The sequence below is a fragment of the Onychostruthus taczanowskii genome, unplaced genomic scaffold (assembly GCF_017590055.1).
Source record: "Onychostruthus taczanowskii isolate IOZ18803 unplaced genomic scaffold, ASM1759005v1 scaffold111, whole genome shotgun sequence".
NCBI lineage: Eukaryota > Metazoa > Chordata > Aves > Passeriformes > Passeridae > Onychostruthus > Onychostruthus taczanowskii.
In genome coordinates this window covers 128,488-147,519 of record NW_024497741.1, presented here as the reverse complement: position 1 = coordinate 147,519, position 19,032 = coordinate 128,488, and the positions used below count along the sequence as shown (strand labels likewise).

At 36.2% G+C, this 19,032-nt stretch overlaps 1 protein-coding gene across 4 annotated transcripts in view; it reads right to left on the bottom strand.

Annotated features, from left to right (window-relative positions):
- SMOC2 (SPARC related modular calcium binding 2) overlaps positions 1–19,032 on the bottom strand; it is a 145,288-nt gene that overhangs the window by 51,564 nt on the left and 74,692 nt on the right. For all 4 annotated transcript variants that reach the window (XM_041424421.1, XM_041424414.1, XM_041424429.1 and 1 more), the window contains exon 7: positions 18,292–18,366. In XM_041424421.1, the coding sequence (XP_041280355.1) occupies positions 18,292–18,366 (75 nt within the window). The remainder of the gene's footprint in view (positions 1–18,291; positions 18,367–19,032) is intronic.

Genomic DNA, 19,032 nt, shown 5'->3' with positions numbered 1-19,032 from the left:
CCACATGTTTTGATTTATGTTAGGTTCAGATGAGCATCAGCATGAGGGTTCTCAAAGCCTGGAGGAAGCTGGCAACTTTCCTACCCATATTCTTTCTCATTTGTGAAAAAACTTGTGGGAACCAAATATTGCAGGTCCCGTGTGTGCATTTGCAGAAAGTGTGCAGTGTACAGCTGATCACTATTTTGCACTTTTGGAGCTTGGGACAATGATTGTGGCTAAAAAAGCAAAAAGCTCATTGCTTTAACACAGTCCTAATGATTAATTTATGCACTTTAGTCCATTGAAGAAAGAAGGAGAAATCACAGACAGATGCTCTCATTTATCTATGTGGTTTCATATGCAAAGACACTGCAATACACAAGGAAAATCCTCTGAAAATGCACTGAGCACATTGAAAAAAATATTCAAAATACAGACACCACTAGCCCCCATTTAGCTTTACCTGAAAAGAGTATAATCATAAGCAATATCATCTACTGGGATACACCAAGATGTTCTCAACTTTTACCCTGGGTCCGAGTAGCCAAGTAGCCCTATATCAAATCAAGATTTCTGAAATACACAAATTCTGTTCTACCAAATGGCAAAAGTTTGGGGGGGGGCATAAGACAGAGGTCTGAAGTGTAATGGGATGACTTGCTCTTTAATCAAAATCCAAACCCACTTTTCTGCTGGGATTTTTTCTTAAAGTTTCTGGTTTAGGGAAGTTTTTGCACATACCTCTACAATTCTTTATTTTCTTAAGATTTGAAATCCTGTAACCACAGTTACTGAGAAAGACTATAACCACAGTCACTTCAAAAGAAAAAGAACTGTTTTGCCTCAAAAAGCCTGCTATTTTAGCATTCTATTTGGTTGTTCCTTTGCTTGCTTGTTTATTTATTTTAGCACAACTTCTTGGTTAAACAGATGAGAAACATTATGCAAGTATTCAAATTTATCCTCTCACAGAATTATAACTAATTTAAATTAAACAGCTATTCATTTGTGATCCTTTTTCTCTTTACTGCTGTTGAACAGATTAAGAGATCAAACTAGCTACACCTTTGAAACCAAATGTAATTCTCTGTTTTGCCATTACTACTCAGATTGAATAAAACTGTAGTGTGAGATCTGTCCCAGCTTGAAAACTCACACAGAAATTAGTCTTCATTTATAAACATGACAGAATCAGATTCTAAACATTTAAATATTAGCATTTACTTCTACAGTAGATAAATAAGAGAGAAACATGAAGTGAGTATACATTAGATTATAGAGATTATAGATAGGAGTTACTTCAGAGATGTATTTTGCATTATAGCCGAAATTTTTGTATTGAATTTCCCAGGTCAAATATTTTATTGTACCATCCACGAAATGTGAGAGTGCAGTAAACCAAAAGCAGCATATTTTTGTTGAATCTTTAACAGCAGTGCGTGAAAGTGATAGCAAGCCTTTGCAAAATATCAGGCATAATCCAAGGACTGTTTACACTCTGTCTTCCTCAGTGGATATTTAAAAAGTACCTTTACACAAATCAAAGTCATTTAAAGCCAAATGGTCAATGACATGGCATCAGGCTTCACAATGAGAATGGAAAATCTGATCTTCTGAAGAGATGAGATCCCTCATCCTGCTTTTGCTCAATTAAAGGGAGATGGATTATTATCTCCAGGTGTTCTTGCTAGGCTTTGTTAACTTGACTTCCCTAACATGAGAGAAGATAATGTGCAAATGACTGCCCCATTCTGCAAGGGTACATCTGAATGCAGTTATTTGCCAAATGGGATGAAATCTGATTTTCCTACATAAGAGGCAATAGTGGTACCCATTATTGTTACATACGGCTGCCTCATCATGCCATAGCAGAGCACCCCCACTGTGTTCAAACTGCAAAACCAAACAAACAAAAAAGCCACCACCCAAAATTACAGTAAATGAAAATCACTGACTTGTCCCAAAAAGAGTGGCTGGCTGGCCAGCTTGCTATAGCAATCTGAAGGCTCATTCATTAAACAAAATTGCGCAAAGCTATCATTCTTGCTTTATGACTATATTGACCAGCAAATGTGAGTCTCCTGCCAGTGGAAAAATCTCTCATTTTTCAAGAGAGATTTGAAGTGAAAATAAAGCTGGTTCAGTTTTTCCACAGAGCTGTGAAAATGAAGCTCTTTGCCAGGTAAGCTGAGGATACATATTTGTTTGAATAGCTGTACTAAAATTTAAAAACAAAATAGGCAAACAGGGGTGCCTACATTCATACTTTGGCACTTAAATAACCCAGCCATCTTATACGAATGTTTATCCATCTAGCATTTCCCCTCCATGACACAGAAGCTGTTTCTCTTCCTCATTTAGGAAACTGAGTGTGTGGACATGACTTGGGATACTTGACCTTAGGCACCCAAATAATTTTCCTTTCAGAGGTGTACAGTGGCATCTCTGGCTGCAGCCGGTGTCATGTTGCTGCTACTGGTTCACACCGCTAATACTGTTGGCACCATGCAACGTTTTCCAGCCTTATTGCTTAACTCCTGCCTGAGGTGACTGCACTCCACCGACATTTAATTTTCTAAGTATCAACTCATTTCCACATTACAGACAGAGCCCTCACTACTTTTGCAGAAGCCAGCACGAGCCAGGAGGATTTCTGTTTTATGGGAATGCGATCTGAGATGCACAGTTTAAAAATGTGCAGATATGTTAAAAAAATAAGAGAATATTAATTTGAATTTTGGTAGGTCTCCTTTACATGTGTCAAAGCATCTTACAAAATGGTCAATACTGTCTGCACCTTTGCCTAATTCATAGCAGACTGGATGGGCATGAATGGTAAGAATTTGGCCCTCTGGCACTCAGCAGGAATACAGACACTAAACAGGCTCCTGAAACAGAAATGTTCCATTCAGTATTTCAGGCAGTTACTTCAACAGCCATAATACAAAAGTTTATGTTACCATTGCCATTACCTCTCAGATAAGCACCCTTAAAACCTACCTGGATTAAACTATCCCAAAATTTAAAAAATGTAGTAATACTGAAAACATTATTACACCCTTAAAAGCTAACCTGAGACAGATGAATCAAAAACTTTTCTACTGTTTATTTCTTCTTCATTTCATCAAAGAGAAGGCAAGAATCAGGTGGAAAATGAGCACACATATCATTGCTCATCTCTAATTACAAGGACTGTGTTGTGCAATGAAAAATCTTTTAACAGAGCAACAAACATATTCTCTAAGGTGCTACGGTGGTATTATCTGTTGATGATACTGCTCCCAGAACTCTTCTTCTCAGTATGAGATTTGGCAACATGAAGACTGGTCAAATGGTAACTGCACTGCTTTAACCCTGCATAAAGCTGAAGGTTCATCTCAGATTAAAGGTTGTACAGGTCTTTGCCCTGCAGCACACTATTTATATAGCACATAGGATGTCAGTATTCATAACAGGAGATCTCCAGGATTCATAAAGACTGCTTACTGATTTTGGCAAAGTTTTGTGTGCAATAAAAAGGATGAGCCAAAGAGTAAAAGCCAGTAAGAATGTTCTAATATTAATTCTTTCAACTCCAATAACTTTTAATACAGTTTTATGTTGCTCTTTCTTTTCTTTTTTTCTTTTGTCATATGGCCATGGTTAAACAGCTCAGCCTGTGCTTTGGTTTCAAGAGCAAAGACAAATCTTTGGCTTGGCTTTATCTTCAAACTTTGGAAAAAACCAAGGGCAATCTGAATTAAAAATAAAAATTCCAATTCCATCCCATTTTCATCTATGTTTTCAAAAAGAAATAGTATTCTAAAGAGTAGATAATGCTAAATATGATGTGAGAGTGAAACATTGCTATGCTTTTGAAGAATGGGAGACCTACAGCCATATTGAAAAAGTCCAGGCCAAAATTTCTGCTCCAATGAACTGGAACCATTCAATTGCATACAGTAGGGATCAGCAGCAGAAAAGTTGGTCCTAAGAATATTCAGAACAATTTTAAAGGCTTCTTAGATAATGCATAGTAACAAAGCCTTTTGAGCTAGTGAAATGAGAGTCTTAAAGTGTCTAAGGATCCTTAATCTTTTACAATCCATGATTACTTCACCATGATTACTTTTGCTCAGAAGATCATTATTTTGAGTGTTTAACATGCCACACAAATTACCTGTATAAGTGGTACAGGCCTTGCAAAAATACTTCCCAGCAATCTATTCTGTGTAGGAGTAAAGAGCAGGTTTCCCAAAGTGTTATTTTTCAAGGTGTTTGCTCGGTATTTCCAGCCCTTTCAGACCTGTTCCCATCTCATCTCCCCAACTACCTCAAGCCATATTTATTCTGAAGCTCTCTACAACTAAGGAAGAAAATTCAAAAGACTAGTTTTGTCAGTACTGTTCAAATAAAACAGATTATAAATATTTAACTTTTACAATGAGCATCACAAGAAAGAGCAATGTTGACATTCAGTCACCTAATAAGGAAACATTTTTATTATCGCTTACATGAAGAGAGCTCTATTATTGTTTCTACATATAATGCATTGTATGCTTTGTGTTCTTTTTAATTTGGGAAAATTAAACATTGTTGAATGTCTGGACAATAATGCAAAAGCAAGCTCACTGCATGATGCTCCCAGGAGGTTGTGAAGCTATTGCAATCAGAGCTGTTGCTAATTAAATCTACCTCTTGTTACAAAGCATTTGGGGCCAAACCAATCAACCACTGGCATAATTAATGTAGTTCACAAGGGCCTTTAGCAGTACTTGTTTTCCTTAATCATGAGGAACAAACACAGGCTAAGGAAGAGTGGGAAAGCCTGTGTATTTACAAACCTGCTTGCCTTGGGTCTCATTTGGAAACAACTACAGTACAGTCCCATAGCAAGTACCCTTGAGCACTAGTAATTTTGCTTCATATATGTATGCACACTTTCATGAAGATAACTTGCAGGAGAAGACACAGGCTCTCCCTTGCATCAAAGGAGGAAGCCTATCCTCTTTTGCTTTTGTTCTACATGTATATTTTACAATGACACAATGACAGGTATAGTTTGCAGAATGAAGGGGAGGAATCTTTAAAGTTATCAATCAGTTGCAAGGAAAAAGATGTAAATCCAATGTCATGATTTACATGACTGAGACACTGAGATCAACAAACAAAACAAAAGGCATGCAAAATTGAAAAAAAAAAGAGTGCCTTTTCATTTAGAGAAATACCACTATTTCAATTGGTCAATACAACACCTTTTTCTTCATTTCCACCTGCTATACTGCATATGTCTGTAAACCTCCGTATTGTATTATACAGATGCTGTCTCAACTATCTCTCTGATGAAACCTTTCTTCTGTTTGCATTGATCTGTCCAGACTGCAACACCCCTGCCCAAAGCAGAGACAGGATTAGAGCCCTGGAGTTCCTGGCTAGCTGCCCCGAATGTAAGCAATGAAACCACACTGTTTCGTCCACTAGCTGACATCAGATGTTTTCCCATACAATACTTTGTAGGCTGCTTAAGTCCCCACAATGATATCCTGAGGAAGTAATATTGGCACAAAACATAGTCCAAGACTCTGAGCACTAGTCAGTCAGACCAACAGCATTGACATTATGACACTTGTATGAAGTTTTCTTTGAAAAACTCAAATGAACTTCCACAAAACAACTCACAACTTTGATTAAGGTGATGCATTCTTACTTAGGAAGCATTCTAACTTAGGATGAATTCTTATTTAGGAAGCATTGTTACTTAGAAGGGTACTGAATTAAGGCTGAAAATATATTTCACTATCTTTAGGGTCAAACATCTAGTTGCTCCTACATTTTGGTATCCTTCAGTATCCTGCAGTGTGGATAACACAGCTGGACACGGTATCTCTGTAAAGGTCTCTGACATCCTACACAGGTAATGACACCTTTCCAAGTTTACTCAATCTAGGAGTCAAGCTTTCTCTCCTATTCTTTGAAGTCACTGCTCAGCTGGGTGCTCCTAAGAGCACTCAGCTTGGTTTTGGGGTCACTGCATTTTCAGAATACATCCTGCAAACTCATAGCAGGAACAACAGCCTTTATTTCTTGGTTATTCTCCTCATAAAGCCTCCAGTTTATGGCTCTGGTTGTCTTAGTTAAAAGGAGGATATGAAAGATTAGAGATGACTAATCAGTGTTACAAGAAATGTTAACCAGCATTTGAGATTGCACAATGATATCTAGGGGAAAACTGAGAAACAGGCAGTGAAGATCAGCTATTCACAGGAGAGAAAGAAGACTGCAAAGAAAGGATTGTAAACATAATGGGAATTCTCTGTATGCAACCAACTTTGAGGAAGAATAAGAGAGACTACAGTAATATTGCAAAAAGCTCCAATAAAATTAGATATGAAATAAAACAAAACTTAAATATAGTGTTCTGATTCACAAACTTCTGTAATCATATAGGGGATGAAAAGACCTGAAGCAAGGCATTTTCCCTCTAGCCTTGCTGTTGACTGGGAGTGCTCTATATAGAAGCCACACACACCCATTTTGACAAGAGTATTGGAAAGGTAAGTGCACACGACATTCTTAGCACCATGGTTAGTTATGTGACGTATTCTCTGATGTGTGAAGGTATTTATGAATATTCAATTTTTCTGAATATAAATATGATTCAGTGTGCAAAACATATCATGTGGTGACAATTAAGTTGTATATAACCGATAATAAAGAGAAAATACAATTCAGCTGGCAATACCAGTGGAGTAGACAAGCACTTGTACTGACAGCACATTCATTAAAGTCAAGAGGAATTCCAGCAATGTAACAGCACCAGGATTGGAGTGGACTGTCCTATTGTCACTGATTCAGGAGACTGATATACTACATACTAGCTACTTTAATAAATGAGTGTGCACTGTGTTTCCAGGAGAAGCCATAACACCATCATCGGTCCTATACCATTAATGTCCCCATAAAGAGAAAAATTTTTTAAAAAATTGAAAGAAACCCTCCAGGCCTGATTCCCCTCTCTCCTCATAAGTCTTCCAGTGGTATTAGCCTTGTAACTGCAGCAGAGTCACTCCTATTTACACTGCTCCGAGTAAAATGAGGCTTAATACCTGCTAAAACTAAATCAGCACCTCCTACAGTCATTTTCTATTATTATATTGGACTGTTTAGCTAAAGGGATGAACTACAGGATGTGTGACTACATTACAAGTCACTGTTCTGTACTAAAGACGTTGGTAGGGAAATGGGAAGAAGTGACCTTTCAAACCGCTGACATTTATACTGATATTTTTGGCTTTGCTGCTCCTCTGTTGTGTAAATTCACAGGAACTTAAAATCATATCCCAAAAATTATCTTAGACTGCTTTTAAAATCTGATTAGAAACTGCAAGAACAAGGAAACTGTAAGTCCCTTAAACTAAGAGACAACCAAACAGGAGAGCAATGAGATTAGCAATTTTCTCATTACCTTCTGGCTGTTTGAGATTATGACCTTAGCTACATAATGAGAGTTTTAGGAAAAGCAGAGAGGAAACAAGATCAGAAGTTACTTAAATTTCTCCTCCCCAAACCGGTTTGGCAAGTAAACAAAGAGAAAGCACCCGCACTTCCTTGCCAGCCAGAATAAAGGGGCACAGGGATGTTCTGAAAGAGTAAACTGCATCCGAACAGTGTGGTCATGAGCCTCTGCAACTAATCCCACCTCTGACTCTGTTAGAAGCCTCCATTGTATCAGAGTATGTGGATGAATTTGGTAAGCAACAGGTAAACATAACCATCAGTCTTTGTCAGTTCTTTCATCTTTTAGAATTTGCTTTAATACAGATGTGAAAATTTGGCCTAATGACTGAGGGAGACACTCAACCCTTCCTATGATTTGAATTTGAACAGATCTTGCAATTCTGAACTATTTCTTTCTTGCAAAAACTTTACTTCAGATTTTGGAGGCACTTGAAGAGTTAATTTGACTTCGTAGTCCTCTGCTTCCAGACCAAATATCAATGAGTTTGTTGCCATGATCTAACTAGGTATACTGGAAAATAATTCAAGGGCATTAAAAGTCACCCATGTTTGAGGAATTTATGTATTTATAATGCATTCTAACCCACAAAAACTGCATCTAATCATTCCTTCAAATACAGGCCAATAAAAGTTATTTCATTTTGATAAGATGTTTTTATTCGCTGAGGAACAAAACTGGAAAGTTTAAATATCATAAGATCTCACTAGAAAGCAATGGTACAAGGTAACTCACTGTTTAAAGGGCAAGAACATAAATTTTGTCAAACTTGTTCTGACTATAATACAGTTGTTTGAAAAATTCTATTTTGACTGTCTGCTGAAAAACCAAGTATTTGAATAAAAATATGTTTTTCATTCAAAGTGTTTCTTTTTGATAAAAAAGGGAACAAAACAAAACCCCTCAACAAGCTGTTTTTGTTGAACTTCACAGAGAACCACATAATACAAGATCCCTCAAGTGTCTGAGTTTATAAAATGGGGAGATTATTATTACACATACTGTCAGCCTAAGGACCCAGCCCCCAAAAAAGGAAGAACTAGTGAAGTTTTAAAATTACAGCTCCAACAAGACATTACAATGCACCATCATGATTTTGAGTTTTAAGCCAAAACCATTCAGTTATTTGAAGATATTTCAAATTGAATTTTTGTCTTGAAGAAGCACCTTTTTAGATGAAAATACAGATATTTAAAAAACAAGTTCCCTAGTAAGTCATGTGTTTTCCACAGAAGACTGCATTTTCAACCAGTTTGGCATATTAAGCTTTCCCCTCTCTTTTCTCTTGTGTTTTGACCAAGACAATTTAAGATTTGAAATTTAATTTACTGCCTTAATTGTATTTAAACATACATAATTTGTGGATGAATGCAGATACTTAGCCTGCTGTTTTTAAACTACAAACTTAAAAATTGCTTAATGAAAAACAGTGGTCTGTATCTTCAACCACTGCTTCTTCTCCAGTAACGCAGAAATCTAGTGCATTGTGGAAACAATACTTAATATTATCCCTAGGCACTTATTACTACACATTGCAGAGTGCAGGGAAAACATAGTGCCTAACATTTACCTGGAGCAGTCCTATTTGAGAGATGACAGAGCACAATGTACAGAGTGCAGTAAAATGTAAAGCAAGCCAGTCATAACACAGTAGTTGGGGTATAGATGAGAAAATCTGTAAGTGGGTTTATGTACTTTAGCAACATAACTTGCCTACAAGAACTTCCTTTGCTCTGACGACCCTAGGTGTGGCTTTGCACGGAAAGGAGGCTCTACATTGGAAACTAAGAATCTAATACATTGCATTAAGGACAGGTTAGGGTAAAGGATCCATGGATGATAGCATTAACCTTGGACTTTAACAGTCCATAAAAGCAGACACTGCTGTAAAGAGTCAGACTAATTGCAACAGCTTCACTGCAGACATGTGGCCAATGCACAGATTTGGGGGTGAAATCCACCCATCACATAGAAGTCATGGTAGGTGCTGAATTTCTCTTGCTTTTGTACCAAATGGAGAACACTAAAATTACTGATGAAGCCTCAAAAAGTTCCTGCATCATGTGGCAATTTGTTACAAAATTAAGGAAAAAGCCAAGATTTTTTTTTAAGTAATGCATGAGCTATAATACAAGCTGTCAGTCTCTTCAACAATTTTGTTCAGAGATACATGGCCTGGCAAATAAGAAATATGGAATTCATACATGATAAATCATCCAATTAAAAATCCCGCAAAATTTAAGCCACCATGACTAGCCATAACCTGATCTACCAAGGAACATTAGATGGTCCTCCCACAGTCTGTATTTCTATTAACAACAGTTAGAACTTTTTTTAGTGCAAGTAGAATTCCACAGTCCATATAACTGGTTTTTGCTTCTTTTTCAAAGTTTATTCAATTACTGGAAGGGTAGATAACTGGTTATTTGACTTATCCTGATAGAAGAAAAAACTGCATCTCTGCATAGAACATGGACATTTTCTCCTAACTATCAGGTCACTGGATGATGATGGAATGCCTGGCACCTCTTACTATTTACCCTGTTGGAAGACCTATCTTCTACATACCACCCTGCAATGATAGTACAGCCATAGCCAGACCCAGACTGTCTTGACTGAAAGTTTTATCTATTTCCCAGAAAGATTATGTCATTAGATATGATCCAATCTAATATGTTTCTGTGCATTAACATGATTTACATGATTTTTCATCTGCCACTAAAATACAGATCATTAACCTGCCATTCGTCTTAGGATTTATGGACATTATTGGTGTTTTTATGATTATGGAATCTGATGCCTGGCAAACCATAGAAAGCTGTAGGTAGGTGGAGGAGTGCATGCCTGAAAACTAAAGGAGAACTTCAAGCAGTACTCTTTTGTCATTTACTTGCAATGTGATACAATTAAAAATGGTCAGGAAAGATTACTATCTTTTGGCATTAAAATTTTAACACATGCAGTAAAACAGAAATTATCAGCCTTGCATAAAACAAATTTTTTTTTTCTCCTCCTCACAGTGGGGGTCCTGTAAAGCCCTGGAACATCCTGAGGATAAAGAACATCAACTGGATGTAAAACAGAGCTCTTTTTCTAATGGTTTAGGATGGGAGGGTCTTCCCCTGTCATGGGAGGAAAAAGCTGGAAATGGCAGTGCTTGATCTTTTTTTAAGGTTTTGAACTAATATGTAAAATTAAAATGAAGATAAATGAAAATCCTTGTGAAAACGATTATTAAAGATAGGACAGTTCTATAATAACTGCTGATCCAGCAGCCTATGAATTAAGAATGATTCATAATATACAAGCAGTGTGGGGAGGTCTGAAAAGTTTAATCTTCTTGGATGACACTGAAAGAACTGAAAGAAAACAGCAATTTTCCTTTACCAATTTAGGTCAGGCAAAGAAAAGCAAGGCAAGGAAAAGAAAGAGGACGAGAGTATGAAGAGGGATTTTGTTCACTGGTGAAGAACATGAAGAGGTTGAAGAGTACTGTTCCCTCTTTTGTAACAGGTAAATGAGGACTAGAGTATCATTAAAAATTGTTGCTAAAAAGTAATAAAAATTCTCTATTAGGAACTAAGTCAACCATTTAGTGATTGGTCCTAGTGATGTGAACATTCAGTAGTTTTTAAGCCGTGAGTTTTTCAGCTGCCAGAGAGTATCTTGCAACCAATATTCAGAAAGAATTGTACTCTAAAACTATTGTGGTTCTTGACAGAAAAAGAACAGCAAATGAAGGAGAAGGAAAGAGAACTACCTCCTACACTTTAAAATGTAACAGTAGTGCATATAACAAGTTGTTACAGTGCCTCACAGATCTCCCTCCCCAGCAGTTTCTTAACAATGCTAGTTTTAGAGTAAAATACAAATCAGAAATTATAGTTCACTCTGAATAATTAAGTTCCTTCTTGAACTCTAAAGGGAACATTTAGTGAATCAGCTGCAAGAGTCAACCCAAAGAGTCTGAGAAGGCCATAAGATTGTGTTTTGGAAGCTTCCAGTCTTCATCTGAGTATTTCTTACTAAAATTCCATGCAATGCTTTTCTCTTTAATTGCCATGCACCACTTTGCTGAGAGAACAGGCCAAACAAAAATTGTTCTAGCAGCTCATGTCTTTCAGCACCCACAGATTTTACAACGCCCAAAAGGCAGATCTATGGCTAACATAAAATATTTGGACTTATTGCAGATGTCAGGAAATAATGCTAGTGCCTTTCTTTGTGTAGGGAATTGACCTGCAGATAAGCCCAAAGTAAAAAGTTCACAGTAAAAATGTCTGGACTTGAACTTGTCTAAAATTTGGCAGAGACAGGTTGCCCATTTGTTATGGACTGAGTTCCCATTGACAGAATCCCTGTGTTGATTTAATAGCTGGTTGGGGTGTTTGAAGACTTTAAGAATCAATACTTGTGCCTTCTATTCTACTTTCCTTTCAGGGTTTGAATTGATGTTTTTAGGGTTTAACAATTCAATTTCAGATATTCCAGATGATCAACCTCTGTGCCAGAACATTACAGATCTCCAACAGGCTGTTATAACTTTCAGCCCATGACAACGTCAGATACTCTAGGCATGACATGGATATACTTCAACAATTTATTACCACACTCTTGACTTTTCCAGCTATGGCTAATGACTACATTTACAACACAAGCATTTACAACACAAGCAGTTACCATGGTTGAGTGTGGCTCATACCTCACTAATTGTTGGAAAGAAACACTGTCTTTAGGGCTGAAATGAGCTGGTAACAGGCAAAAAGCTCCAGTTTTTCTGTGTAATTCAGTGGTTTTCAATTAATGGACCACTTCTACTCAGGTTATTTCCCCATGCAAGTCTACTTTACGTATTAATTTGAAGTCCATTTCTGAGTGTCCAATAAAGGCATATTATATTAAGAGCAAGCAGGCATCATCCTCACCTGCCCCTCCTTTAATGCCAAATACAAGTAAATTTGAGAATGGAAGATTAGCCAGGGTTCTGCAGGACAGCACACGACTTCCTAGGAACCCCTCCTGAAAAAGACAGGCAACAATCTTTTAAAATACTTTCTTCCCCCTCTTGCCTGTGTTCTTTCCTCACTTTTTCATTATATCAATTTTGTTTTCCTTCTGTTATAACAGACTTCATATCTCAAAATCTCCACATTGTGAAATAAGCCTAATTCAAAATACTTCTAGAAAATTTCTAACTTTTTTTTAGTAAATATGTAAGTGGAAACATTCAACTGGATCTTAATTTTTCCTTGCTAGCTCACACAACTTCAACTGCAGGTAACTTATCTTCAGTGAACACTAAAAGCAACATCTGGAAAATTAAACAATTTATGAGAATAAATAAAAAGTCACTAAGCTATTACACAGTTTTCTGTCTCTAGGTTATTAATTTTCCTATGCTTAGAAAGGAATCACTCTTAGAATTGATGTAACTGGGCAGACACATGAACTCTTACATTTATTTTCTTTGAAAGAAAATATTTTTTGGGGTTTTTTTTAATGCAAGTATTTTAACTTTAGGACTGACTTTTGTCAGGATAGGCAAAACAGTAAGAAGTTAGGTTGAGTTTGGAATGAACATGAGCATCGGAGTATGGAACAAGATTTGTCTTGATCCTTTCAGGAGGTGACTTCCAGGGAATGATCAATGCACTAGGATACCACTGGAACAATTGACACTGAGAAACAAAACAAGCCAGCTAAGGAAACAGAAACCTCACTGACAACCAACATAGTCTCTATGTGAGAAAAACTCTAATGTACAAATGCTTTGAAGCTGTCAAATGACATGGCAATAAAAACTACATTCACCTCTTAGAATGTCACTCTGTCGTATTAATCAGTCTTACTGGCACACTTTGCCAACAGGTTCAGACTATACAGACAGATAAATGCAAGCAGCTATTTTGTATAGCTATAGACAGATAAATGCAAGCAGCTATTTTGTATAGCTATAGACACATAATTATCACTTTAGATTTCATTATTTTAGTCTATTAAGAAGGTATTCTCACCAGACATAATACCAACTGTTTTCATTTGCATTTGCAGCCAGTCTACAATACATTGCTGTATGTGCACGTCAGTATTTTCCGAGATGGTGTTTTGAGAACGAAACTCCTGTTGAATTGAACTCTCTGGGACTAATTGATAAAATCTTGCAACAGATTTTTTAAGTCCTGAAAATGATAGTCTGTAGCAAAAAGGCAGCAATAAAACACAACTCCATTGCATCAGAAAATTTAATAAAAAAAAAATTTAATATGTGTCCCTTTCACATGCACACAGGTGAAGTATAAAATTATGAGGATGATGATTCTACATTACCAGAATATCCAGATTAAAGGGTTTGAAATCTGGGTACTCTTGAAATCACTAAAACCATAGTATGAGGAGACAATTAATTGTGATTTAGGATTCTTCATTCTGGAGGAAAAATGTCATAATCACATAAACCTGACCCTGCCTCAGAAACCTTAATGGTAGATCAGGATTTTCTCTGATCTGCCATTAAATCCATCTTTTATGATGGATTATGAATGGCTTGTCCACTAGCACCTGCTTAAAGCATATAAGCATAAAGATGGCAGAAATCACAGAGTTGGCACAAACACTGCATCACTTGTCTGTGTGGTTCAGATGAAATGTGAACTATTGGGTCAACAAAGAAAGGCAACAATTTCTTCCTCTCATTTGTTTTCATCATACTGGTCATACTGGATTATCAACACAACAAACACCAGTTTTACAAGCCCTTTACAGTGCTCATTAAATACACAATCAACAAATGTATGATCAATGAAAATATAAATCATTAGCACTAAGATACTATTACATCTTTACAGAAACAGACAAAAGTATAATAATAAGAGAATAGAACTGAATAGTAAATAGGTGAAACCAGCCACTAGAACAACATTCAAACATTTTTTTTATCTTGAATTACATGATCACCAGAATTTCTTAGGTCTTTAATACCTATGAAAGTATACTACAGGTTACGGATGACTTTTTCTTTCCTGTATTTGCAAAATTAATGAAATTTTACACTAAGTATGGTTTATTCTGTAGTGTACAGAATCTACTGACAAATTACTGAGTACTTTAAGAAACTTTTTGAACATTAAAAATGTTATCAGTTAAACTCATCCTATTTATTTCTCAGCAAAGTGCTCCCACAACAGGCTACTAGAAAATAATGGCTCTCAAATTCAAGCTAACAAAATGAAGTTTCACTCAGCACTGTGAAAAGAATTAAACTATGCTTTCTTTGTCTACACTCAAACACCAAAAATGGTGCACATCCTCTGAAAAATGTCACACTGTGTTCCCAAGAATACCACAGGAATATAAATTGCTGATAGAGCAGATGCAGCAAGGAGAACCTAAGAGATTTACAATCCATCCTGAGCTGTCCTCAGGGGACTGGATTTTCCCTGTTAGGTGATGGGAAAGTATCTGCACTGTCTTCTCCACTCACATAGTACCCGGATTTCCAACTGATACCGGTGTGGGACTAAGTTTGCCTAAAGCACAGACACCTTAATATCAGCTACAGATCTCAACTAGTCACCATGCCTAAATTCCTAGCGGGAATTTCGACCCTGAGTTCCCAGATACACAGCAGTGTGGGCTGCTGCATTTTGATATTTTAATCAGAATCCATATAGTCCCTTGTTCAATGTTTTCTGTTTGTTTTCTATAGCTGTTGGTAAAATTCTTACTTCTGTCAATCTGATACCGCAAATCCGCAATATTTTCTGTGAAATGGAGCAAGAAATGAGGAGCATGGGGGTAGTCATAAAATATTTACAAAGGCACTGTGACATATATATAAAATATCTCAGCAAAACCTATTTTAGCAATGAGATGAATACTAGTCACCATGCCTAAACCAGTCTAAGTAGGGAAATAAAAATTATTTCGGAAATCATCTTAAATGTACCAAAAGAGCTATTAAGATGTTTCTACTCAAAACAGTCAGTCTAAACAGAGCTATTGTAACATAATCCAGTGTTGATGGCATTTTTACCAGGAGTAAAATTTTGTTCTCAAAAACTAATAGGTTAAATACCACTCCACAAATGCCTTAAGTGAAGGCAAAGGCCTATTTCTCTGAGCCAACAAAAAGAACATACAGTAGAAGGCATTATAGAACATGGATATATTATCCACTAATTTCATGCCTTGCATCTGTGAGTCTTGCATATGCCATTACTCTGTGCTAAATTAATTTAGGCTCATTCAGTCAAATGAATGCACTGGAGAACTAATATAAACTAGAATTTCCTGAGCCATTATTTTCTATATTCCAAAACCTAAAATAGTTTATGCTGATTTTACTAGCTAGTTGTAACTAGCAGGTCATTTGCAGAATAGTAAAAGCAAACTACTTCATGAGGGGTAAAGCAAATTTAATGTATTAATTTGTGACCTTAACTCACAAAAACTTTCTCCTAAGGAGATTGATTTCGCAGCTCAAGACAAGTTTGTAGATGACATATTGATCATGATACATTAGAACATATATTCAAGTAAAAGCTAGCAAGAAGAAAGCAGTACAGACTAAAATAGTAAGTTGTTAAATAGGATATTAGTATCTTGCCTGAAATTTTGTCTTTTTTTTAGTTGTATTCTATAGGAAGGGCTAGATGATAGTGTTATTTGCACCTCAAGAATTTCTTTGACAGCACTAGGATTACTATAGAAAAACAAAGGAAAATTTAGCCCATTATTAATAAATTTGGCTTCATGTTTTGTTTTATAAACACAGTTCCTATGCAGAGATAAATTTTCCTCATTTTTTTCAGACAAATACTTTTCAATAAGCTTTCTGATGTTTTTATGACCAAGTCTGAATCAGAGTTTACTAAGCTAACTGAGTGAAGAAGACATCTATATTTATTCTTTATAGTGAAGCCTGGAAGTGGGAAGACAGCAAGTTTACAGTCCACTGGGTTCAGTGGCAAGGCCTTTCCTGCTCTGTACATATAACTGTCCAGAGCTGATTCTCTGTGAATGTTCCCAAAAGCCTTGGCACCACTCTGAGAGGTAATAAGGGAAAAATATTACTCTTTTTTCTTTTTTTTCAAGACCTTAAAAACCTGCCTACAACAACCAGTGAGGACACTGTTTTTAGCACCTGTATTAACCTTGATTGATTATGTCAATCTGGCACATCAGATATAGCTACAAATTACAGGAAGATTTGCTGCACAGTACCTCCTGAAGTCATTCTGCTAGCCTGGGTATGTTACTCCTGTCGTGAGCAAGTCCCAGTGTTAACAAATCTAGCACAATCATGCTTTTGGACTAGGAGTCCAAACACAATCATGCTTTTGGGCTAGGAGTCACAACCCAGATAAGCTATGCTTCTGATTCCTCTTCTCTTGTAAATGTGTTTTTAGATGGACTGGAGGTTATCAGTTCTCAGAAATAAACCCACCTTTTTTATTTTTTTCTTTGTGTATGGACTTGTGTGTCTGTGTGTGTGTGTGTGTCTGTGTGTGTGTGTGTGTGTGTGTGTGTTTTGAAGCTTTGGCAGCTACACTGCAAACTCAAAAAGTTTTACTTAAGTCTCTAGCACTGTAAAAATTTAAAAAATATTCCTAACAGTGACAAATTTCTATAGACATCTTTTATTCTACAGAAATCCCAAAGGATTTCTCTTCTTGCCTACACTGACTAAAGAAATGAAAAATTAAATCTCCAGCATGAAAAGTATTTGCTTCAAACTCTTGCCTACACTGTTTAAGGTCCTTCCCTTAAGTGCCTACTGGAAATTCAAGGAGAGAAAAAATTACTAATAATTATTGCACTCATATTAAAAATGGCTTGCATAAAGAAACTTTAAACCTTTTAGTATCTTGCTTTCTTCTTATGATGATTGTTTGTTTTTTCTAAACGCTTTTGGCCCCCAATTCAGTAAAATTCTTAAGCACAGTACTTAATGTAAAGCATAACCTCAATTTCTACTGAATTTGAAGCGTGGTTTGGGGTGATTTACTGAATTGTAGCCTACATCATTAATGTTTCCTTTCAAACTATACATTTTTCTACAGAAATAAAAACCAGGAATATTCTCTAAAATTTATCCCACTGAAAGGAAGCAGCAATGAGAAAGGCACCAAAATTTATCATTCACCAAAGCACTGAATTTATCTGAATACTCTAGAGAATTCAGTCTTAGAACATTCACCTGACATACCTAGTCCAGGTTTAAAAATCTCTATTCTAAACAATTATGAAAATAAGTAAAGCCAGAATTCCACAATTATTTTTTAAAAAGCAGCATAATTAATTCACACCAAAACAGTGATCAGTTTGTAAATAGCAGGTGACTGATGTAGTAAAAGGCAGGTAACACTGTCTTTCCAATTCCTGCTCACTAAAAACTGGCTTCTGATGGGAGTTTGCTTCTTTTCAGGTTTGCCTCCTCTGATTTACCACTAAACAATAATCCACACAGTCATTTTACAAACACTTTCTTGCTACATATCACCCAAAAATAAGCAGATAACAAAGATGAAGATAATTAAAAAGAATGTAAAAAATAAATGTCTGACCCACTAAACACATGTAAATAGGTATGAACCACAGACTTCAGTGGACTAATATAATTTTAGCTAAGTAAAGCCTGGCCAAAAGTACTTCTCTATAAAGGAATGTATAATGCATGAGCTCAGTAAATCATCACCATTGCAAATCATTAAGGCACTATCATACAATGAGAGTGGAAGCATGATGGTTATTAAAATAGTTCATGCATACCTTCAGAGGCGCTTTGCAAAGTAAGGATGACCTAAGTTTCTTACCTGAGCTTTTATTGGTTTTGTTCTGTCTACTCTTTACTTGCTCAGTCCATAAGGTAGGATAACGAGAAGCTATATCTAGGAAAAAAAAAAGGCAACAGAAAATACTTGATAAATGTTAACATTTTTAAAATTTATTACCAACTGAATAGGGGCTAGTTTTAAAGAAACATGGATCTTAAAAAAAAGTCACATTGCTTTATATTAGGGCAGTTAAGACTATTATTCATGCAAAGGCATGAATAGTCCTTTCCTTATTCTATTTGTACAAAGATTTTTCAATCTAAAAGTTCAATAAACACTTTTAGATGAAAATTAAGTTTAATTAAAATAAAAATGTCCTACTCTGGACCCAAAATATATAGTGGCTGCAGACCCAAATTCTGCAAGATTAGCAATGAGTGATAAGGCAGCCACAACATAGGACTATTATTGCTTATTTAATGGCAATTGATTTCTTCAGAGGCAAGCTTCACAACACATCAGCCTTTACAGTGATATTACTAGTCATTAATATACGCTGAGGATAGAAGTTACCCTTTGACTTGTTTATTTGAACATAGAGTTCTAATCTACACTTTGGCTCAAGTTTAATCCTGCATCTGCCCTCAATCACAACAAATAAAATTGCTGATGTTGGTCTCCACTAAAGTCTCATCTCCAGACTATCATACAAAATTCACTGCCTGCAAGACTATTGTGTTTGTTGTCTTTGTTGTTCCTAAAAAAAGAACAGATATTTGC